The 24,715-nt window shown below is 34.7% G+C and overlaps 1 protein-coding gene across 2 annotated transcripts in view; it reads left to right on the top strand.

Moving 5' to 3' along the window:
* The window catches only part of CAPN7 (calpain 7), a 41,895-nt gene that overhangs the window by 5,737 nt on the left and 11,443 nt on the right, over positions 1–24,715 (top strand). Inside the window, exons 3-16 of one of the 2 annotated variants that reach the window (XM_047874156.1) lie at positions 1,839–1,996; positions 2,913–2,980; positions 4,897–5,097; positions 6,819–6,905; positions 10,040–10,166; positions 10,953–11,038; positions 12,266–12,359; positions 13,793–13,939; positions 15,188–15,294; positions 16,186–16,306; positions 20,817–20,961; positions 21,088–21,187; positions 21,512–21,647; positions 22,189–22,264. In XM_047874156.1, the coding sequence (XP_047730112.1) occupies positions 1,839–1,996; positions 2,913–2,980; positions 4,897–5,097; positions 6,819–6,905; positions 10,040–10,166; positions 10,953–11,038; positions 12,266–12,359; positions 13,793–13,939; positions 15,188–15,294; positions 16,186–16,306; positions 20,817–20,961; positions 21,088–21,187; positions 21,512–21,647; positions 22,189–22,264 (1,653 nt within the window). The remainder of the gene's footprint in view (positions 1–1,838; positions 1,997–2,912; positions 2,981–4,896; positions 5,098–6,818; positions 6,906–10,039; positions 10,167–10,952; positions 11,039–12,265; positions 12,360–13,792; positions 13,940–15,187; positions 15,295–16,185; positions 16,307–20,816; positions 20,962–21,087; positions 21,188–21,511; positions 21,648–22,188; positions 22,265–24,715) is intronic. The other variant, XM_047874157.1, reaches the window with a different exon arrangement.

The raw sequence follows: 24,715 nt of genomic DNA, 5'->3' as shown, positions 1-24,715 counted from the left end.
GCCACTACACTAACCTACTTTGTATCTCCCTGGAGTTGCCTATTCTGGACATTTCATGTAAATAGAGTCATCCAGTATGTAGCCTTTTGTGTCTGACTTCTTTCCTTTAGCATTAATGTTTTCAGGGTTTATCCGTGTTGTAGTATGTGTCAACACTTCATTCCTTTTTATGGCTGAATAATAAAGCCATTGTGTCAATATACCATATGTTGTTTATCGATTCATCAGTTGATGGACATTGTCTTGCTTCTACCTTTTGGCTGTTGTGAATAATACTTGTTTGGAATGTACGTGTGTGTGTTTTTGTGTGGACATAGATTGTTCATTCTCTTTGATATATACCCAGGAGTGAAGTTGCTGGGTCATGTGGTAGTTTTATGTCTAACTTTTTGAGGAACTGCTGAACTGTTTTCCGAAGTAGCAACACCATTTATTTCCACCAGCAATGTATGAGGGTTCCATTTCCTTCACATTCTTACCAACATTTATTATTTTCTGTCTTTCTTAATTTTAGCCACCCGAGTGGGTATAAATGTGGCATCTTGGGTTTTGGTATGCATTTCCCTGCTGGCTAATGTTGAGCATCTTCTCATGGGCCAGTTGGCCATTTGAATGTCTTTGGAGAAAGGGTTGTACAGATCTTTTGCCTATTATGTAAATCAGGGCTTTCCAGAGAAACGGAAGCAATAGGATATAAAGATATTTAGCATAAGGAATTGAATCATAACAGAGCCTCATTATGGAGGCTAAGAAATCCCATCATGTGCAGTCTGCAAGCAAGAAAGACCTAAGAAAGCCAGTGGTATAGTTTTGTCCAAGTCGAAAAGCCTGAGAGGCAGGGGAGTTGATTGTGTAAGTCCCAGTCCCTGGGGCAGGAAAAGACTAAAAAAAAAAAAAAAAAAAAAGAGAGAGAGAGACAGAGAGAAAGCCATCATTTGGAGAGGGTAAATTCTTCCTTCCTCTGCCTTTTTATTTTTTTCAGCTCCTCAGGGGATTAGTTGATGCCCACCCACATTGGGGAAGACAGTCTGCTTTTACTACCAATTCAAAGTTTAATTTCATTCAGAATCACTCTCTTAGATGTACCTAGAAACCAAGTCTAGACAAGTATCTAGGCACCCAGTAGAGTTGATACAAATTGACAAGATTAATCATCACACTCATTTTTAAAATTGGAGTTGTCTTTTTATTATTTAGTTGTAAGAGATTTTTTACATTCTTGAAATAAGTCCCTTATAAACCTTTATATTAAAAACAAATACTTATTTCAAAGAGCAGTAAAAATATATGATTATTTAACCTGGACTCAGATGAATAGGAAACAGCAGGAACTTTATCATCAGGGCCTAAGATATTGTGCCACACAATTATTGTCTGTACTGAAAAACATTGTCTTAATTTCCTTAAATAAAATAGAGTTTCTTTAGAATCAACATTTTCCAAATTTTTTTGTTTTGTCTTTGGGGCAGGGCAGGGGTATGTGAGGAGTACTCCAGGTGTTTTATTTTTTAAAGGAAGAAAGTGCTGGCAAGGATAAATTCAGGGGAAATTTTTTTTTTTTTTTTGTAAATAATACATTTTTGATATTTTTGGTCTCTGGCATGTATTGTGTGATGAATTACAAAAGTAGGGATTTTTTTCTTTTTAGGTCTTAAAATTCAGATTGAAAGGGGAGAAATTAGTTTTTAGGGATCATTATTTGACCTTGTTTTTAAAATGAAAAATTACAAAGTTTTGATAAAAAATGTCTTAAATGTATTAAAGTGGTGTGTTTCCTGGGTATATATAAATACACATAAATGTAATATTTCATCTATATGGCCCTTTTCCTATCCTAGTTCAGTCAAAGAGTGCAGATCCTTTGAAATCAAAACATCAGTTGGACTTAGAGCGTGCTCATTTCCTTGTTACACAAGCTTTTGACGAAGATGAAAAAGGGAATGTGGAAGATGCCATAGAATTGTATACCGAAGCTGTAGATCTCTGTCTGAAAACCGTATGTATAGCTACTAGTTAAATTTGGTGGGATTAAGCAAAGAGATTTCTTCTGTTACTGGTGAATTTTATTTAGCAATTCCTTTAAGAAAAAAAATTACTGTATCGTTAAGAAATATAATTAAGTCACTCCTCATTAAAAGATGATGAAGAGTAGATAATTAATGATGGGTTTTTAACATTTTGTTAAAAAATGGAGTTTTAAGATTGAATCGTTAGGCAGTGTTGTTGTTGTTTTTAATTTTAGGTGTTATTTTTTAACCTATTTAAACCCATGTACCTAAAATTATTACAGGAAGAATTCACCAACACAAATCCATGAATTTAGAATAAACCTCCCCCCATTTTTTTTTTTTTAATTTCATACATTAAAAAATAAGTGGTTTGGGAGAGCTTTATTATGTTGCAATGTAAAATCTATATGCTGAGTGGCTTTTACTGCTTCCTGTGGACCCTAGTTGGGACAGTTAGCTTTAAGGGACATCTAGGGCATGAGAGAGAGCAGTGTAGTATATTTGATAGGAAGATGAGGTGGAATGATAGAGAGTGGTGTTCTCAGTATTGTCAGAGGACTGGCTTTTTGTCCAGGGAAACCATCTTGCCTGATACTGTAGGAACCTGAGACTGGGGGTGAGTGTTGGTCTCCTGAGGCTCCTGCTGCTCAGCTTTCCATGACACCATGTTTGTACAGTTGTGGCTCGTTTACCACATGACGTGGTCTTAAAGTTTACCTCAGTGACAAGTTTTCAGTGCTGTTTTAAATGATACCTTTAAGGATGAAAACAAATGGTCATCTTGGTTTATTCTCTCGTTATTTGAAGAAATATATTGTGTTGTAAATTATCTGCTTAGAAATATGGATCAAGCAAAGAAAAAAATTATTATGCTTCAGAATGTCTGTCTCTCTTTCTCTTAAGTCTTATGAAACTGCTGATAAAACTCTGCAAAATAAACTGAAACAGTTGGCTCGACAGGCACTAGATAGGTGAGTTTTGGTCACTCAAGTTCTTATCATGGATGGCAGTGTACTGTGTTACTTAAATTTGACAGATGTCTCTAAATGTGTTGTAGAGTTCATAGTGACAAACGTCCATCTTTAACCTGAGATCTAGAGCTAGTCGACCTTCTTCCTCCGGGTGAATTTATTTCTTTCTAGTTCCCTGCTTTCAACTCAAGAAATAAGAAATCAGTCAAGACACTTTTTATTTAGTGTTTGCTATGTGTAAAACAAAATGATTATGATATTGATTCGATTATGATATTGAAGTGGAAGACTTCCTTCTGTTGTGTCGTACCAGATTTCCAGAGAGCCTTCCAGAACTACTATTAAAATTAGAGAAATTGACATTGCGCTGGCCTGCATCCATATACATACCCCCAAATTATATAGTATCTGTAGCTCTTTCAACTCTTTGCTCAGATGTCAACTTTCCAACAAGGCTTTGCCCTAACCATTTCATTTAAGATGGAATCTCCTCCAGTACTTTCATCTTGCTTACTCTTTTTCCCACAGACCTTACCACTTTCTAAAGTATATGACATTTACCAGTTTTATCATGTCTATTATGAATGTCTGTGCCCCTTTGAACTCCAACCCTCCACGTAAACTGTGAGTGCAGAGAATTGTGTCTGTTTTGTTCAATGCCGTAGCCACCTAGCTGAGTGCCAGACATATAGTATGTGCTCAGTGGGTATTTGAGAATGAGTAGATTTGTGCAAGAGAACTATACCTCTTAAAAAAGAGTGTTAGAGATGAAAGTAAAGGATGGAAATTACATTTATGTATGAATAAAATTACCTCTTGTTGAGGATCTTACTAGGTAGCTATACCACCCCCAGCCCTTCTTTTTTTTTTTATTGAGGTATAAGAGTCATCCTTCCTTTTTGTTGCCATCATCTAACATTTAGTTTGTGTCTCCAGATTCATGAGGGTATGAGCACTTGACACATAGTTATCTTCTCCATTTTCACTTCACTAGTCAGAATCATAGGTGATGTTTATTACCCATGTGGATAACCCATCCGGTATCCTCTGAGTGCACCCTAAGCACAGAGGGGTGGGTCGGTCATTGGCTTCTTTGAGGGTCTGTTCAAAATTATGGGTCCTCTTCCTAAGAAAAATGTACATAAAATTTTTTTCATGTACATTTCATGTAATTTCAGTGTTCACAAGATTCCTGAAGCTCCTATGTGGACCTCAAGTTAAGAACTTCTGTTTGAACCTTTGACAAAACAAAGCCACAATTTCCTTGGATATCATGTGACACATTCCATGATCAACTCTTGCCCTGGTCTCATCTCCTCCTGCCTCTCATTTGTACTTTTCACAGGGGCGTCATCCATTCTTTTGAAGTTATCTTTAACTTGTTGTGCTATTTCATACTCCTGCACATCTGCACGTGCTCTTCTCTCTACTTAGAATGCTCCCTCACTCCCCAGGTGGACTTCTGTGGCTCACACATCCAGTTCAGAAAAACCTCCCCTGACTCACCCTTTTTTCTCGGTCATTAAGTTAATGTCTTCTGCCGTGCGTTCACTCGCATGTAATACTTCTAGCATCTGTCACTTTTGATGCAGTTGCTTTCTTTCCCCACAAAATTCTGAACACCTTAAGAGAAGAGATTGCATTTTATACATTCTTATATCCCCCTTACTTTGCATAGTATCTGACATGCAATAAGTGCTCAATTAATGTTCTCAGTAATATTATCAATTAATGTTTATCAGTAGCGAAATACTGAATCTTACTTTGGGAAGTAGCTTAAGTAGTGAACTGTTGACTGGTATGTATGAATCTTACTAGTTTTACATTAGGAATGCTTGACTGGTTCTTGAAGTAAATTTTATTTTCTGGAAAGCTTAAAAACTAGAACAGTTTTTCTGTACCTTTTTCTATTACAGAGCAGAAGCATTGAGTGAGCCTTTAACAAAACCATTATGTAAAATCAAGTCAACAAATATCAAACCAAAGCCACCTCCAACGAGAGCACATTTTCCACTAGGGACTAGTCCCTTCCTTGAAAGACCTCAGCCCTTTATAAGTCCACAGTCATGTGATGCACAAGGACAGAGATATACAGCAGAAGAAATAGAAGTTCTCAGGTAAATCAGTTTACAATTCATTGTAATGAATAATTTTGTTAACATAATCAACACAGGTAATTTAATTTTCATCAGGTTCGCTGAGTTGTATTCACATCTTTGTTATGGTGTGTTGTGCTCTTATTCAGGTATAAATTATATTGCCATATAGCCATAACTTGAAATAGTTAAAATTTGTTCTCACATATTTTGGTGTTAGCATTTCTAGTAGGTCTTTCTGAAAATCCTAACGTACTTTAAAATCGAACACTGAAAAGGTTAAACAATAAAATAGAGCTATGGTAGACCACTCATAATCTATGCAACTGGTAACCAGAGCCCATTAGGGAAAACATTTGTCACCTTGAAATAGTTTAGACCTAGGTCAGCAAAGGGAATGGTCTTTAAAGGGTTATAAAAAAAAAAATGAAGAAAAAACAGAATATGTGACAGAGACCTCATTGCAAAGCCAAAATGATGTACTGTCTGGTTCTTTACAGAAAACATTTGCCAATCCCTGGTTTAGGAAGCCAACTCAGAGTCTGGAAGCAGCCTCAGGGGATATTAAAAATGCAAAACAACAAAGTTGTGGAAATCCTTGTGATTGTGTTGTGAGCCAGTGTAGATGGGCTAAAGCTAGTGTGGCTTTTCTTCAGTTGGAGGAGATCCAAAGTGCTCATAACTGTGCAAGTCATGTAGTCTCACTTTTAATTTCCTAAAATTGAACTGAAAGGCTTCCTTCGTTTGCAACAGCCACCAGAAGGCAGTTTTCTTTTTTTTCTTCCTGAAGATTTTCATTCTTCTACTAATGTGACTCGTTTTGCCTAGAACAATTGCACATGAACCAATACAACACACAGGACAAAGAAGGGTGGTTTTGGAGTTGAGAGACCATAAGTCACAGTCCGACACTGAGGCCACTCAGCATCCATATGCTCCTTTCTACACACATTTGAATTTCATGCTACAACAAAACAACTCTACCATTTCTACCTAACAGAATTCAGCTATCCTTTATACAGGTGAAAAGTTCTCATCCTCTCAAAATGAGAATACACAGTCATTGTATCCATTGCTCACTGTATTATTAACCAGTCCTCAAGGTCAGTCACAGTCTCACTGAATATTATTACCTAAAGACTAAATTGTGAAGCTACCCTGAAACTACTTCTAAATAAAATGAGGGAAAGAAACAGAAGAAGAGAATAGTTGTTACATACAAATAAACATATACACAAAATATGCAAAGCTGCTACAAACCACATTTCTTTAATTTGTCAACGACCATAGCTTCCTTCTTGCACTACCCATCGCTCATGCTCATAACCAGAATATCTGAAGGACATATTTTTCAGAATTGTAAATGTCATGTTTTTTAAGTTCCAAAATAACTAAGTGATCACTTTCTCCCTTTGGGCTTAGGATAGAAGCCTAAGTTTTGTGTCCTGGTGTCAGGGATACTTTTGATACCTTTAGTATAGGCTTATCTTGAGACCATGGTTTAGTTGTGAAGGGTGTTAGTTTTAAAAGGATAACTCTCACTGAATTGAACTGAGTCAGTTATTTTTTAGTATTCAACTATTTTGTGAAAATGATATTAAAATAAAGATATCAACAGTATGAGATTGTCACTTTAATTTTACTACAGCGCCATACCTTGTCATATAATTTTAAGGCGTTTAAATCAGATTGGTAGTTAAGATAAACTTGAACAATTAGATTTTTTTTCTTGTGCTTTATAGGACAACATCAAAAATAAATGGTATAGAATATGTTCCTTTCATGAGTATTGATCTGAGGGAACGTTTTGCCTATCCAATGCCTTTTTGGTAAGTAAGTACTACTGTAATTTCTACCTCCAAGATCATTTTAATTTTTCTGTAGTTTTTCCATACTCTGAAATCCAACTTAATTCACAGCCTTGAAATTATAATTTGTAATAAAAATTTGGAAGAGAGGTACAGCTGTGAGAAAAAGGTAAGGCAACATAGCAAGAGTATCTCTGTTGTCATTTGCCTGGTAATGGGTACGTACGAATCTCCTTTTGCCTACCATTACACTAGCACAGTACCTGGCACAGAGTAAGCCGTCAGTAAATGTTTGTCAAATTGGTGTTTGAATCCCAACAACAAAGTCAGTAAAGAAATTGAATGGAAAAGTTACGGAATGACAGTGTCATTGTTTACTAAAATCCAGTTCAAGAAAGGGTTAATTTTGAAAGTGTTGGTTAAGCACAGCCTTCCAGCACTGTGGCAACTTATATTAAGAGCCTTAAAAATGTTATTTGGTTCATGACTCCTGGCTTCTACTAATCCTAAGGAAATAAAGATTTGGCTAAATATGTGTATAATAAGAGCATTCATCAAAACATCTGTGAGAGCAAAAAATTATTGAAACAAACTATCCAAAAATATGGAAATATCCAAAATTATGCTACCAATAAAAAACGCATCTTTGAAAGATGTAGGGAAAACGCTTGCAGTGTAGTAAATTAAAAAAGAAAAAATTTGGATGTTGTATGTGTATTTTTCCTTTTTTATGTATTTACAGAGATGTAGAAAAAAGATATAAAGGTACACATCCAGTATTTACAGTGGTTATCTTGATGGGAAAATTGGGTGATTTAATTTTTTAAAATTTTTCAAAATTTTTGCAATGAGCTTGTTATACTTACCAGAAAAAAATCAGAGTTGATTGTTTATTATATACAGAATATGTAAAAGGCTCTATAAAGAACAAAAGGGCTCTTTCCCATTTTCTAGTGTTTTGTTATTCTTAGATGGGCAAAAGTTAGATATCTCCAAGCCAATGGGTTATCAACCTAAGTTTTTGCACTCAACCATGTGATGCTGGTTACTGATTAGAGTCTGAGACATTTTTATATCTGAGAGGTTCTATAGTATTGATCGATGTTAAGGGCACACAAATTCTAGAGCCAGACTATCCAGTTTCATATCCTGTATGATGCTGGGCAAGTTGTTAAATCTGTCTCAGATTTTAAAATAATAGTAGAATCTGCCTCATAGTGTTACTGTAATTAGTCAATAAAATACAAAGCACTTACTGGTGCTTGTTATATTGTTAATATAATAAGGGTTCACTGGTAGAAAAATAATTACTTTGTTAAATGCTAAATTATATTCCAAAATTTGGTTGTACATTTCAGACACTTCAAAGTGTTTACAATACACAAGAAAACAAAAAATGTATCCCTTTGAACAATAATTTCACTTCAGGAAACCATTTCTGAAAAGTGTTTATGGATGTAGTAAAAAATTGATATAAAAGATATTCATCAATATTGTAATTGTGAACATGTGAATCAGTTATTCTAATATATTCTTAAATGGTTATGTCCAAGTAGAGATGTAAACTTGCAGTTCCAGTTTTTGTGTAACAAGTTAAAATAAATCATGTTTTTAGTGCTCATGCAACAGAAAGTCTTTAAGACAAATACTATACAACGATGAACAACATGTTTTCAAGATATTAAGTAACATGGGAAAATGCTTATAATTGAAACACTAAAATGTAACACCATGCAAATTCCCTTAATTTAGGCATAACACTGGTCACAGTTGGAATTTTACATGTTTTGTATAAGATTACTTGTTTAATGCCAGGCTTCCACGGTGGATTATAAATTTCATAAGGACAGAGAACATGTCTACTTTAATTAAATTATGCTCCAGTAATCAGAAGAAAAAGTAACAGTAAATATTTCAAAATTCACAGGTAACAGACTAATGAAGAAGGGCTCCACAATTTGTAAATCTTTGGCTAGAAAGGTTGAGTGGTTAAAGTTATAAGAAAACATTGAATTTGATAACTGTGGGGACTTTTGAGAGATCGGATATTAAGGAATCTTGGATTTACTCTATTCTCATATGGCAGGTTAATACAAAGTGATTAAACTGTGGATTTGAATTAACTTTATATTTTCCCCTAAAATTTTGTGATGGCTGTCTTTAAATTCTTTTTAATTCATTCAGCTCATTTTCCATTAACGTTCAGCTACTGTTAACTACTCAGGTACCAAAATGTTACCTAGAACACCAGTGGTTCTATGAGATGATCATCAAAAAGTTTGAGAAGTGTTATATATGATAGTCTAAGAAATTTACATAAACCTTGGTTTATTAAACATTTACAGATGTCCTCTAATGAAAAAAAAACAATGTAGGAGTTTGTAGATCACACCTGATCACAAAACCTCCTTTTGCCTAGTATCAACACTTTCTGCAAAAAGCATATTTGCTTCAGTTTGCATATCATAAACTTTGTATTATCCTAGAAATCTTAAGAAACCTGAAGACTGTTACCCTTCTTCTAGAAGAGGTTTAAGGAAAGGTAGATGTTTTTTATCTTGTGCTATACATTAATTTTAGAGGAATTCTACACAGTGTATTCCCAACACACAGTGAGTTAGAGGGTAATGGATAAGAATGGTGGATTTGGCACCAGAGACCTGGATTCAAATACCACTTCTGCCACTTTTTAGCTGTGTAACCTTGGCAAGTTAATCACTTTAAGCCTTTTACAAAAATACTTGCTTTAATGGAATTGTTTTAAAGGTTAAATGAATAGCGTATGTAAAATACTTTAGCATGATGCCTAACACGTGGTTATTACTTAGTAATTACTCTAAACGTTAGCCTTGCAGAGAAGAGTCTGTCGAGCCACGGTAAGGATCTGTAGCTTCCTAGGTCCCTTTGATTTGAATCAGTTTGTATTGTAATTAATGGCTCCATTTTATTGAAACTGAATTCCTTGAATATAACAATGCTACATTAAACTTTTAAGTTATATTCTTAAAGCAGTATTTTAGGATGGTACAAGCATAGCTATGATCATTATACCTCCCCCCTAAAAAATCTCTAGGAAATTTAATTTTGTTTTTGTGTTATTTTTAAAGATTAATTTTGTTATTAGTAGTAGTATTTAATTTTTATTATTACCTCAGTGATAGATGGGGCAAGCTACCGTTATCACCTAAACAAAAAGCTACATTTTCCAAATGGGTACGACCAGAAGACCTCACCAACAATCCTACAATGATTTATACTGTGTCCAGTTTTAGCATAAAGCAGGTAAATATTTTATATAATTTTATATGAAAGCTAACATTTTGAAGTAATTTAAATGTAGATTTGGGTTTTTTCTTAGTTTTTATTATATACGGAGGTGCATGAGTATAATTGGAAAGATTATTCTGCACACTTTGACTTAGACATACTGGGATAATATAAGTAAGTGTTTTGAGCAGTTACAGATTTTTATATAGACCCTGTTTATCAATATGTTCTTACAGATGAGAAAGTTGAAGATCTGAACATCACCTTTGATAAGAGAATATATATTTTTTAAAAAGGGAGATATTAGGCTTATTAAAAACACTTCAGTGGTAGAACAACAATATGGCTTTATTGCAAGCTTTATTAATAAAAGTTTTGCATTGATGTACAGATATCTTCCAATTGGTATAAAAACAATGGTCCCTAAAATATTATGATTCAAGAATCTTTTCATGTGCGTGTTCACTTTAATTGGTAATATGATAATAAACCATTTTTTAAAATACCTTTAAATTATCATTAAAAATGTGTGGCTTTGGTGAAGTATGCTTTTATCCATGTAAGAAATACATCATTCATATGTATTCTAAATTAACTTTATTGAAATACCTTAGTTTTTCTAGGATTCGTTTGAAGAAAATTTGTATGAGTTGGCAGCATAGCATTTCTATTTATTATTTTAGTATTCAAGCAACAGTTAGGGTACTTCGTATAAAAAGTTGGTGCTTAGGTGCAGTGATTAAATAATGTTGAAATTACATGAATGAACGAATTGATATATTAATAAATTCTTATTAACAGACAATAGTATCAGATTGTTCCTTTGTGGCATCACTGGCTATCAGTGCAGCTTATGAAAGACGATTTAATAAGAAGTTGATTACCAGGTAAAATTTTGTATTTGTCCCTTTAGCCCTTTTCATGTAATTGTTTCCTAACTAGAAATTAATAGCTTAGGTCTTATCTGCATAGAAAGTGAAGAAGGCATTTCACTTAGAATATGTTACCTTGTGTGTTAAGCAGATGATTTGTGAATGTGAAAAGGTTCCCTAAAATAGTCTAAGAACATATGCATGTGTGTTAAATATATATATATATATGTATACATATATATGAAATAAGTATATTTTGAAGTAAATGAAATTGGTAAATTGGTAAAATAAAATTATGTCATGTATAATTATACTCTATGGTAGCCACTAGCCACATGTGGATATTGAATACTTGAAATGGGCTAGTCTGAATCAAAACGGGTTGTTAAGTGTAAAATGCATCAGATTTTTTAAAACAAAGCACAAAAAAATATAAAATTGGAAAATATCTCAAATTTTTATAGTGATAACACATTGAAATAGCATTTTGGATAAGTTCAGTTAAATAAAATATATTAAAATCTCACCTTTTTAACTTAATATCCTACTGAAAAATATAAAATATTTCTGTTGGCTAGAACTGCTTTAGAGTGTCCTGAAATGTTACCAAAATACTTTTTTTCTCAATTTTTAAAAGTTTTATTAGCTTAAAATCATTCATTGTAAAAATTAAGCGTTATAATTTTTTCATGCAATTTGTCCTGAGTGATTTTTGTGTAAGTCCTGAGACTACAAAGATGAATTAAATACAGACCTTAGTTTCAAGCTGTTTACCATCTTGGATAAATAGATCATATAAATAATTAATATGTAGTGTAAAAGAAAATTGATACTGATACAAGTATCTTATTGGATAATTTTGTGTAACTTTATCTCTGTCAGAGTTGTAGTTAGGTAGTTCTGGTTAACTGAAATGGTCTTTTCTTGAGCCAGTGGTAGAAGATTATTTTAACTGGCTTAAAGTATATCCACTTAGTAGAAAATTTATTAGAGTACATAATTAAAAGCTTAGTATTTTTCAGAGTATTGTGAAATTTATTCCCTGTTGTGTGATCTCGTAAGATACTTTCTTTGTATTAAATAAGCATGAAATTCTTTTTCTAGGCCTATTATAGAAAAATATTCTCAAGTTTATTTTTATAAAATTGCCAAGACATCTGTCTAAATAAAATATAATATCCTGCTTAGTAGTTTATATTGAATATTAATTTGGTATTTCAATATTTATTTTCCTTACAAAAGCATAATTTATCCTCAGAATAAGGATGGTGAGCCAGAATACAATCCATGTGGAAAGTATATGGTAAAACTTCACCTCAATGGTGTCCCAAGAAAGGTGAATAATGTCTCTCCCCATCCCCAACCCCTTCTCTCTCTCCCTTCCCCACCTTTGAATATTGAGTAGAATCATTAAGAAATGTTAATTTGTGTAAACATTTAAAAAGATTTTGAGTCTGGTTTTATGCATATTACTACCGATAACATCATATGTTAATAATTAAAACTAAAAATCAAGAAAGTCATTTTAAAAATGGTTTTGGGAAATTTATAGAAAGTTTCAGAAAGTAACAATGAGCTAATGACTACCAATGCTTAAACTTTAATCTGATAGTTTTTAATTGATTAAAAAAGAAAAGGAAATCAGACAAAACTAAATCTGTTAGGTCACAAGAGTTTATATGTATACTCATAACTTCAGATCTAAGAAGTCTTTAGAATTATGTTTTCCTTTATGAAATATATACGCAGTTTTAAATTACACTAGTTTCTTTAAGAACTGTGAACCTGTTGTGATGGCCTGGCATTGTTGGGATTCTCTAGCTCTTGTCTACTCTGAAGTCTGTGGATCAACATTAGCATTTCCTGGGAACTTACTAGAATTGCAGAATTTTAGGCCTTACCTTGAACCTACTGAATGAGAATCTGCGTTTAAACAGTCCTTTCAGTTTGAGAAGCTGAGTTGTTGTTCAGTGGCTCAGTAATACTCAAATTTTTGTGTGTATAGAAGTAGGTGCAGGGCTTGTTAAAACAGATTTTTGGGCTCCACACCCAGAGTTTCTGGTTCAGAAGTTGTGGGTGGGGCCATAATTTGCATTTCTAACAAGTTCCCAGGTGACACGGATGCTGCTGAGAACACGCTTTGAGAACTGCTGCTCTAGCTCATTACTTAAAATTATTGAGAATGGTTTTTCTGAACTGTAATCTTTAACTCCTTGTTTAAAGAATCTTTGAAAATGTAGTTGCATGATTCTCATATTAGTGTTAGATCGAAATTCTTCCTATCCTTGTTTCCCAAATCACTTTATAATGTGAACTAGAAACTGTATTTATGGTGATCTCTTCCCTTATTTAAATATATTTTTTAGCCATAATATTCTACTTTTACAACTGAACATGAGTCTTTTTCTAGGTTTAGGTTAAAGTTACAGATAGTAATAATATTTTTACCTTAATAGTGAAGCCCTTTTGTAATTATTTTAGATATAATGTACATTTCTAGAATCTGTAATAATTTTGATGGTAGATCCATTTAACCAGTTGGCTCAAAGGTATCACCTGATAGGGAGATTAGCCTATAAAATTGAATAAAGACATATATGTATAACATTTTATAATTGACCAGATTCTAGAAATCTGAAACTATCATGATCTTTATAATAGTCATATTGTGCCTTTGTTTCATCTGTATGAAAGGTATTTTTTTCCTTGATAGGAAGGATTTTAAGATATTTTGTACCACCTAAGGAAATTAATGTTCTCTTTATCCAGGTGATAATTGATGATCAGTTACCTGTTGATCATAAGGGAGAATTGCTCTGTTCTTATTCTAACAACAAAAGTGAATTATGGGTTTCTCTCATAGAGAAAGCATATATGAAGGTCATGGGAGGATATGATTTCCCAGGATCCAATTCAGTAAGTAACAGGATGATCCAGACAGACTAATACTATCCAGTATGACTATTTTGAGAGATTATGGAGGGTATGTTTGTTTAAAGGAAAATAAAACAATATTAACTCCTGAAAAATGCTGATCCAATTCCCCTATTAAGGAAGTACTTATTTTCTTTTACAAGGATAGAGCGTTGTAAAGACTCAGTATTCAGGGAAGCTTACAATATATGTCTCCTGTCCTGTTGGGATACAAGACCGGTTAGATACAGTGTACCTTTCCAAAGAAGTCTCTTCAGATCAAAGGATGTGTCATATTGTCATCCTTACGTATATATACATATATACATATATATATATACATACATACATATATATATATATACACATACATATATATATATATATTTTATAAATTCACATTCAAGGAGTTTCTTGTTTCTTAATTTTTCCCAATCCTAACACTACTTAGCCTATAAAACAAGGTGTGTGCCAGTGTCCTTTAGTTGTATGAGGTAAACTGGGCTTAGATTAGTCATATTAGTATAACTTTGAATTATGGCACTAACCAGTCTGGAGCCTTAGAAACGGTATTTAAACATTCTTAGCCTCTTTGCTTGTCTAAAATATCAGGATAACACCCACCTCGCAGAATTGTAAAGACTAAATGAAATAATGTATGCAAATCATCGATTGTTCATAGCTGGTTAGTTTCCCTGCCTGGTACAGGCCTCCTTCACTCTCTGGTTCTTACAATGTTAGGCAGAGAATGTATAGGTGATAGGTAAATGAAATAGGATGTTAAAATTTTTTCTCAGCCTGCATGCTCAATTGTTCTGTCCTTCAAATATTTTCAGTTTAGCTTTCCAATTCAGTGCCTTTTAATTTACCCAGCATAGCCTAGAAAATGAGAATATATGTAAATCATTAGGAAAGTGACTCTCACAAGTGAGTCACTTTAGTGAGTACTAAATGGTGAATGACAGTCACCATCATTATTAAAGCAGCTTTTTCCTGTTACATGTTTTGAGTTTTCATCATACTTACCAGTAAAATAATTCTTTCATTCAGGGAAAGCAACAGAGATTATAAGGAATAGATAAACTTGTGCTTAAATCCAAGTAGGAATTTGAGTTAAACAAGAAATTTATTAGTGGTAGAAAACAGCTTACTACCCTCTGATTTATTCTATCGAAATCATTATATCAAATTAGTGGGATTTAAGAGTCTGGCAACAACATAGACACTCCTGAAAATGTGTTTATGTTACAGAATATTGATCTTCATGCACTGACCGGGTGGATACCAGAAAGGATCGCTATGCATTCAGATAGCCAAACTTTCAGTAAGGATAATTCTTTCAGAATGCTTTATCAAAGGTAAACATACTCATATTCTCTCTCTCTCTCCCTCCCTTCCCCCCCCCTTTTTTTGGTAGTAAAAGAGGCTGTTTTAAAACTTTATGCCTTATTTATAGAAGAGATATTGCAGAGGAAACATTATTAATTACTTAGAGAAATTGTGATTTTATTTATTTTGTTTTTGGTTTAAGTAATCTCGACACCCAGCATGGGGCTCAAACTCAACAACCCTGAGATCAAGAGTCGCATGCTCCACCAACTGAGCCAGCTAGGCACCCCGGGAAATTGTGTTTCTAAAATAGAGTTCACTTTATGTACTTGCTACGGCCAGCCCTCAGTTATCCTCACTGATGGTTACAATTAATCCAGATTATAAATAATCCCAAAACATTTGAATCTGGAATATGTCCTATGGACAACTTGTTTTGTACTTCCTAAGTACCTACAATTTGAGGGAAGGTGGAAAAAGAGAAGTCTGAGAATGTAAAGAGGAAGGTAGCTTAAGCCTTAAAAGAATGATCCACATGTAAGGACTGGAAAATTGTCTATACAGTACACATTCATTAGTTAAACTAGAAAACTTCAAAGATCTCACAAAATGTATTTCACATCTTCAACTTTATTTGTAAATCATTTGAAAACTTAGCATTTACTTTCCTTCACTGATAAGTTTCTACCTAATAATTGACTAAAACTGGAGGAGAGTGGGCAGTATGATCATTTATCTGCTACATTGTGAAATACAAATGTACTTCCTGTTCTTTGAAGGGTGTCGGGAATAGCCCATTTTAGAAAAGATTTCAAATTTGCGGAAATTTTCATGTAAACCTTGAGACTAAAGGAAAGCTGGTGTGATCTGAGGTTACAGAAATGTTTTCTTTAATTATTTCTCTGTCGGGGTCATTCCAGATTTCACAAAGGGGACGTCCTCATCACTGCATCAACTGGAATGATGACGGAAGCTGAAGGAGAGAAGTGGGGTCTGGTTCCCACACACGCATATGCTGTTTTGGATATTAGAGAGTTCAAGGTTTGCTTTACATTTTTTCCTTCTTTCTCTTACTTAATAGTAAGACATTGCAAGGATCCCTAATAGTATAATAGACTTTTGAATACTGACAAGTCAAGGTTTGGATGAAGTTTTAAAAATCAGTCAGCCTATGTTCCATTAAATAATTTGACCTCACCATTGGAAATTATGAAATCAAAAGATGGGAAATGTAATGACAAGGACAGATACTGATGACAAAACAGACATGCTGTATGCCTCTTTTTATTGTTCATAAAAGTAAAGGGTTGAGATAAATACATGGCCCTTAAGGTTCCAGGCTATACTCTGGCGTTAGGGTCAGTCATAGTGTTAGGCTGTAGAGCATGGTAGATTTCAATAAATATTTGTGAAAGGACAGAAAATAAGAGAGTGTCTGTGAATAAGAAACATGCCATTGGTTTTGCAAATGTTTCTCTTCCTAGTTGCCCTCACGTATTTCAGACCCTGGCCCTGTGCTCTGGTGTTGGAATGGTTGACTTCATTACTTCTCAGGTTATTGATTAGTTATTTTCAACTGAAAAATAGGTCTGTTCTACGGATTAGAAAATACAAAGATTACAGGAGGATTCATTTTCCCTGATGTTATATAGTATCTGAGCTATGTAGTCACTAGAAAGTTTAACTAGCCATGTGTTCCACTTTCCCCTGTTTCAACTTACAGAAAGAAGGAAGTAGTTATCAATCAGTAATGACAGTGTTCCACTGTGTATTTATTAGATTGATCTTCTTAGATGACACAGGCAATTATATGCAATTATATGAATTATGAAGGCAATCGGGACCTGCTGCAACATTGTTTTTCAAGTCTTTATAGTCTCAAGGCTTTCTTTTTTTTTTTCTTTTTCCAACGTTTATTTATTTTTGGGACAGAGAGAGACAGAGCATGAACGGGGGAGGGGCAGAGAGAGAGGGAGACACAGAATCAGAAACAGGCTCCAGGCTCTGAGCCATCAGCCCAGAGCCCGACGCGGGGCTCGAACTCGCGGACCACGAGATCGTGACCTGGCTGAAGTCGGACGCTTAACCGACTGCGCCACCCAGGCGCCCAGTCTCAAGGCTTTCTAAATCAGCCACTCGTGTATCCCTAACCATACTGTGTAGAATTATGTATTCCTTTAAAAGTAGCATAAAATTTGATGACTTAAAGCAAAAAAATTAAAAATATATGAAATTGAATAAGTTGAGAGCTTTGTGTTTTAGAAATGTGATTTTCCACAAACATCAGTCAAAACATTAGGAATAACAGTTGCTATTATTTAGTACTATGTGTATGTTATTTTATTGTTAAAACATCCTGATAGGTGATCAATAGTGAGGTAATAGTAAGATAATTAAATTTAGATAATGAAAGTCAATATGGAAGTTTAATCTTGAATTTGAGGAAATTTTCTGTGAAGATTATATCATTTACAAGGCTATTTTTCTGATTGTTCAGAGGAAACTAGACAGATAATATGCTTATGAGAGAAATAGGCATCTGTGGTTTGACCTGAAAACAAAACATTTAAAAATTTGCTGAATGTCAGTAAAGAATTTCAAATAATAGCCTTTTTACAAAATCAGAAGCATTATTCACATAGTATCAGTTCCACATGGCAGTTATTTCGTAGAGATTAAGGCATTTTAGAGCCTGTGTAGATGGAGTAAACTGTGGCCCCAAGACAGGTTTCTTCACTCTGTTCATATGTGTGCTTTATGGTCATATCTTAATTCTGTGCAAATCCCTGATCAAAAGCGGTATTACCCAGCTTGAGCAGACATCTCACCTTGTGGAGTTGACCCTGCTCTCCTTTTGCTTACATGAACTCTTTGTAGTCAGTGTTGATCTTTATCTAAAGGCTTCTTCATGTGTTAAAATTTTTAGGGGTTTTCTCTAGTATCTTTGATTGGTTATACATTTGGTGAGTTTCCTGGGTTCATCATTTTCATGCTATTTTTGCTGTATTTTGAGATCATTCCTTAGTTCTGACTTGTATTTGTAAATATTTCCAGGGGTGCCTGGGTGGCTCAGTCAGTTAAGCGTCCAACTCTTAATCTCGGCTCAGGTCGCAATCTCGTGACCTTGAACTTGAGCCCTACATTGGGCTCCATGCTGACAGCGTGGAGCCTGCTTGAAATTCTCTCTCCCTCTCTCTCTGCCCCTACCCTACTCGTGTTCTCCCTCCTTCTCTCTCTCTCTCTCTCAAAATAAACTTAAAAAAAAATATTTCCAAAAATATTTCTCTCCCTGAGGCATTAATTTCTAGAACCTCTGTTGTGCAGGTAGACCTAATCTTAAACTAAAGCTACTGCCAATCTTCTATCATTTGTGAGTTTCTTCATTAAATAAGATTTTATTAACACTTGTGTGAAAATGTTATCCTTTTTGTTTGTCTCTAACCAGCTTGAGTTTTCTAAGAGCTTTTCTAAGATCTAAGACTTTAGTCTCAGCAGTCCTTTGGGTCATTTTTTTTGTCTCCTCCTTAAGGTGATATTCCATAGTCTACTATGAAGATATATCTCGGTCTCAGGCTGCTGTCTCTAAGTGCAGCAAGTCTCACCAAGGGATTTCTGAATCCATCCACGACGTTGCATTTGCTGCCACGTGGAAATAACTTTGAAAATGGGACGTTTCATCGTAAACCAGATCCAGATCCTTTTTTAGTCTAACATTTCTTCCCCTATTCAGGGCCTCTGACTTGTAGGCTCTCTATTCAAACAAAATCTACAGCTATATCTTAGTGTCCTTGAATGTCAGTGATTGCTCAGACCTGCCCCAGAAAAGCTTAGCAGCAATTTCCTCTCTTTTATATTCCTTTTTAAAGAAGTGTTAGACTTCTGGGGCACTTGTGGCTCCGTTGAACGTCTGACTCTTGATTTCCAGCTTGGGTCATGATCTCCTGGTTTACGGGATTGAGCGCTAGGTCCAGCTCTGCACTGGTAGCGCTTGGGTACTGCTTGGGATTCTCGCTCTTCCTCGCTCTGGCCCTCCCCCCACTTGTGCACTCACGCGCTCTCTCTCAAAAACTTAAAGTGATAGAGTTCTGAAATAAGGCACGTTTCCTGTTTATGTAGAACTAGGTTTAATGAAAAAAATAGTAGTAAATTAGAGTTAAATATCTGTGTGGCAGGGGCAAGAGTGGACAAGTGGTAAGAAAACACTGAGAAAAGGAATTTGAAGATTCCTGAGAGGAATGAGTCTTATGTCTAGAAATCACATCTATCCCAGGCTATGATTTGCCACATTTAAAAATAGGAGAGGAATGTGTTTTTCAAAAACGTCCCCCAAACAGTTTATGACTTCATTAGAAAATTAATACGATTTCCTAATTTGACTGCGTGAAATAAGACAAATACCCTTCTGGATTTACAAGCTCTTTGGATTTTCTGAGTCCATGTAATCAGTTCTGTAGACATACCCAGTATTTGTTGAGCACTTACCATAACCTTAACGCTCGGTTTTATAAGCTCAGTGGAGACTTTTGAAAAGGACAATAGTGTTACCATTTCAGGGAGTGTACAATCTCACTGGGGAGTCAAGGCTGGTACATTTGCACAAGTAGGAAGCAAGATACAATGGGAACTTATTTGTTTTAAACTAAAGTAATATGGAGTGTTAGCACTAAAATGTTTAAAAAAAAGGTAGTAATTAATTAAAAGGAGAAGAAAACTGATTGCTAAATATTTTGCATACATTACTTCATTTAATCTTCACAAGAGTGTTCTAGGAAACATTGTAATTTTTATTTTACGTGTGAATAAACAAATGCTCAGAGAGTAAATGATCCCCACCCAAGGCCCATAAAACTGGTAGAGCTGGTGTTCGGTCCCATTTCATTCTGACTCCAAAGTCCATGTTCTTTTCCTCTTCACTGCTTCAGTCTGCACTGAGAGAGGGTCAGTGGAGGAAAAAGCTAAGGAGGACCTGACAGGATCTGAAGGGAGGGTGGTCACAAGGGATCAGAAAGGGCCTTCTGGGGAAGGGAGACAGCATGGTAAATCCCTTTCGAGGTAAAACTGAATAAGGATTATTTGTGGGAATTTTGAGAGGAAAGACTAAGTTAGAGCCAAAGATACATGGGGTATGAATACTGGAAAATAAAGTGGGGCCAGAGCAGAGTAGGCTTTGAAAGGATGGGAAAGTCTTGATGCTCTAAGGCAGCACCATGCAAAAGAACCTCCTACCGTGATGGAAATATTGTGTATCTGGGCTGCGCATTAACTGCTAGCTGCACGTGGTCCTTGAACACTTGGAATGTGGCTTGTGTGACTAAGGATTTTTTAAATTTTAAAATTTTAATTATCACCTGTGGTTAGTGACTACCATATGGACAGCATAGCCCTCAGGAATAGGTAGCCATTTACAGTTTTTGATCAGATGTGTGACCTAGTGAAAGTGTTGATTAAAGAATATTTCAAGTGGATTTGGAAGGAAAAGTGTTCAAATATAATTAATTAAAAATAGGGTAAAACTCTTTTGCAACTTTATCTCCTGCTTTTTTATTAATAGGGGCTGCGATTTATCCAACTGAAAAATCCTTGGAGTCATTTACGTTGGAAAGGAAGATACAGTGAAAATGATGTAAAAAACTGGACCCCAGAGTTACAAAAATACTTAAACTTTGATCCTCGAACAGCTCAGAAAATAGACAATGGTAAGTATCTTTTTAATTTTAATACCATTTGATCTTTAAATAACACGGTTTCATAATATGAAAGGTATTTATTCAAGTCATTTATCATTAAGATATTTTATGGATTAACAGACATCTAATTTTCAGGAATATTTTGGATTTCATGGGATGATCTCTGCCAGTATTATGATGTGATTTATTTGAGTTGGAATCCAGGTCTTTTTAAAGAATCAACATGTATTCACAGGTAACTTTTTTTCACATTTCAGAATATGCTTTATGGTAGTCTCTACTTTTTTCATATATGAGGATTCATTTATGAAGGATTAAGTTATATATATATTATATCATTTATGAAGACCAGCATTCTTTTGCCATGCCCACAGATGACTGCCACGTAATTAGTTATTTTGTTTATGTATTTCTCAGTTATGCCAAAAAGTTTTTAAACAATAAAACAAAAATCCTGATAACTTAGTTGTATTAGAGACACAAAGCTTTTAAAAATAGTGTTCTACTTTAGCTCAATGAGAAATTAATTACTACTTTCTTTGTTGACTTTATCTTTTAGTACTTGGGATGCTAAGCAAGGACCTGTGAAAGATGCCTATAGCCTGGCTAACAATCCCCAGTACAAACTGGAGGTGCAGTGTCCACAAGGGGGCGCTGCAGTTTGGGTTTTGCTCAGCAGACACATAACAGACAAGGTACTGATGATCCCTTCCTTATATATCTATCCCGTACAGAAACTTTAAAAAATGTAATTAGACCAATGTGAACAAGATATGTAATTTGATCACCAGCCTGTTTCATTTATGTAAGTGGCTTGAAAATAGTGTAGTATTAGGTAAATGTTTTCCTCTAAGGAAATTTATATACTTACAATCTTGTTCAGAAATCATCTTTGAAGAAAAATGGGAGTTTATGCTTTTCAGTGAGGGTTTTGAGGTTGATTATATATGCTTTAGGTCTTAAGAGTATTAACATTAAAATACTCTGAAGGGGGTTTGGAGATGTTAAATCATTAGGCCTGATTCTATAAAGGGAAACTACCATAATCTTAATAGCCTTAGTCTTGTTTAATGTATTACTTTATACAGTGTTAGTCATCCTTGAAATGAATTTAATTCAGAGAACATTTTTTATAACACTAAGTAGCTTAAATGCTCTTAAAATTTGAATTTTCTTCCCACTTAAGAGCATTGTGAGCCCGTTTTCCTAACTACATTGGATTCTTTGTACTTTTAGGATGATTTTGCCAATAATCGAGAATTTATCACAATGGTTGTATACAAGACTGATGGGAAAAAAGTTTATTACCCAGGTATGTTTGGTAGACAAACATTCAGACAAACAATTGAAATTTTATTTACCTGATTACATTTAAAATGACACGCTTTACGTAGATAATATGCAGAAATAATAATGCTGATAGACTAACAAAAACCACTCATACAGACGAGGTGGTATTTATACTACTTTTGTGTTTTGTTTTGATTTGTTTTTAATTTAGAGACCTCAGGAATTTGGGATTCCTATATTCTTATATGTTGCTGTCAGAGTTTTATTTCTAAAACTAATATCTTTTTCTCTGATCAAAAATTCTGTGGTTTTTCCCTGAACTCCTGGATAAAATCTAAGCTCTTTGGCATGGTTTATAAGCCTTTTGATATTCTGACCTTAACCTTCCTGTCACCTTTTATCTCATGCCGTAGCTTTTCACAGTACCCTCAGTGAGGTACTGGCTACTCCTGAACATACCATGCCCTTGTTTCCCCTCTTTTCATACAGTTTCTTCTCCTAAGGATCTCTCTCCTCCTTGTCCTCTACCCATTTTTTTCCTTTTACCCTAGTTTGTGTAATGAACATGGTTAATATCCAGCTTATATGTTACTTCTCTGTGATAACCTTTCTGCCAGGCAAAGTGAATCTTTCCCTCTGCAGGACTCCTGAGGCATTTAACATGCTGTATTGGAACCACTTTGCTTTCACATTTTAAAAAAAGTTTATCACATATTAAATGATAGGAACTGTTAGTTTATGTTCTTGTTGGAGAAACAGATAATAAGAAAAATACCAGATAGTGATATGTGTGTAAAGAGATAAATGGAGTCATGTGTTAGTGACTGGTTGGTTGCTTTGGTTAGGTGGCCATGGAGGGCCTCTTTGGGAAAGGATAAGAGGAACCCTAAATGACAAAAAGGAATCAGTCATGTAAAGAAATCGAGGGAAAAGCATTACAGGCAGAGGGAAGAACAAATACAAGGACTCTGAAATGAGAAAAAGAAACAGAAAAAAGACCAGTAGGCCAAGGGTGGTGTGATATCAAGAAGTCAGAAAGATATGCAGGCTCAGATCACATGATGTTCTGTAAGCCACAAGGATTTGGATTTCATTCTCAGTGTGTTGAGAAATCTTTGGAGGGCCTTGATCAGGAAAATGACTTGATAGAAACTTTTTTTTAAAGAACATTCTCTGTAGAATATATTGGAGGGGGCAAAAAAATAGAAGCAGAGAAACAAATTACATGATTTTGTATGAGAAATAATGGTGGTTTGAACTTAGTAGAGAAAGAGTGGACAGATTTGGATTTCAGTAGGATTATCAGGACTTGAGTTGATGTAGGGGGCAAAGAGGAATCAAGACTGATTTCCTGTTTTTTGGCTTAATTCATAAAAAGCCGCTGCAACATTTACTGAGATGGGTAAGAGTTGGTGGGGGTGGGGAGGGACCAGTTTTGTTCTGGAGTAAAATCAAAAGTAAATTTTGTGGTTTTGTTACATTTAAGATATCTATTAGATATGCAAGTGTATAAACTAATTAAGCAATTGGATTTGGGGGAAGAGTTCTGGGATAAAGTCCTGCCATTTGAAGACAGGACTGTATACCAATGGAGAGAGTTGTAGGTACAGAGATGAACACTCAGAACCTGACCCTGGGATTCAAACATCTTAAAGTTGAGCAGAGGAAGGTTGCTGCAAAAAATTAGAACAAAATACCTGATGAAATAGAATAAGGTTTCACATGACCCAAGGAGAGAGAATATTTCATGAGGGAAAGAATGAGCAACTGCATCTGTTGCTATTTTAGAGGTCAGGAAATTTAGGTTAGAGAAGAAACAAATGGACATAGCATCTTGGCAGTCATTGTTGACCTTAACAAGAACAGAGTTGGTGGATAGGTGGATATAAGCCCAGTTAGAAGTGAATTGAGGAGAGGCTGGGAGGTAAGGAAGCAATTATTGACAGTTCTTTTAAAAAGGGCAAAGAAATGGGCATTACTGGGGGAGATGAGATGGAAAGTGGTTTTGTTAAGTCTTATTTAATCAGAGGAAAATGATACTCGTACCCATTACACTGTGAAGGTCATGAGGCGGGCACTGATTCCTATCAGTCAATATCCCTAGATATCCTGGAATGGACAAGGCAGTATGTCTAAGAATTAAAGTTAAACTAGCCAGATTTTCTATTCATATGTTGGCCACTATACAACCAAAAAAACAAATACTGTGGCTATATATTCTTAGCATTAAGATGTTTATATGTAGGCTTTCGACCTTCAAAAATATTTTTGTTACTCTTTTTATTTGGATTCTCTTTTTCTTTTTGTTTTTTTTAAAACAATGCTCCCTCTTACATATAATGATACTGCCTTTTCAGAAAAGAGTACTTTCTGGTTTATAATTTTATCTTCATCACAACACGCTGAAGAAAATTTTTAAAATACTCTGAAATTGTTTCTCATTTCACAGAAGAGTAAACTGAGACATAGAAAG

This window comes from Prionailurus viverrinus, chromosome C2 (genome assembly GCF_022837055.1).
Source record: "Prionailurus viverrinus isolate Anna chromosome C2, UM_Priviv_1.0, whole genome shotgun sequence".
Taxonomy (NCBI): Eukaryota; Metazoa; Chordata; class Mammalia; order Carnivora; family Felidae; genus Prionailurus; species Prionailurus viverrinus.
The sequence above is the reverse complement of the archived record's forward strand: the minus strand, read 5'-3'. Positions and strand labels throughout refer to the sequence as shown.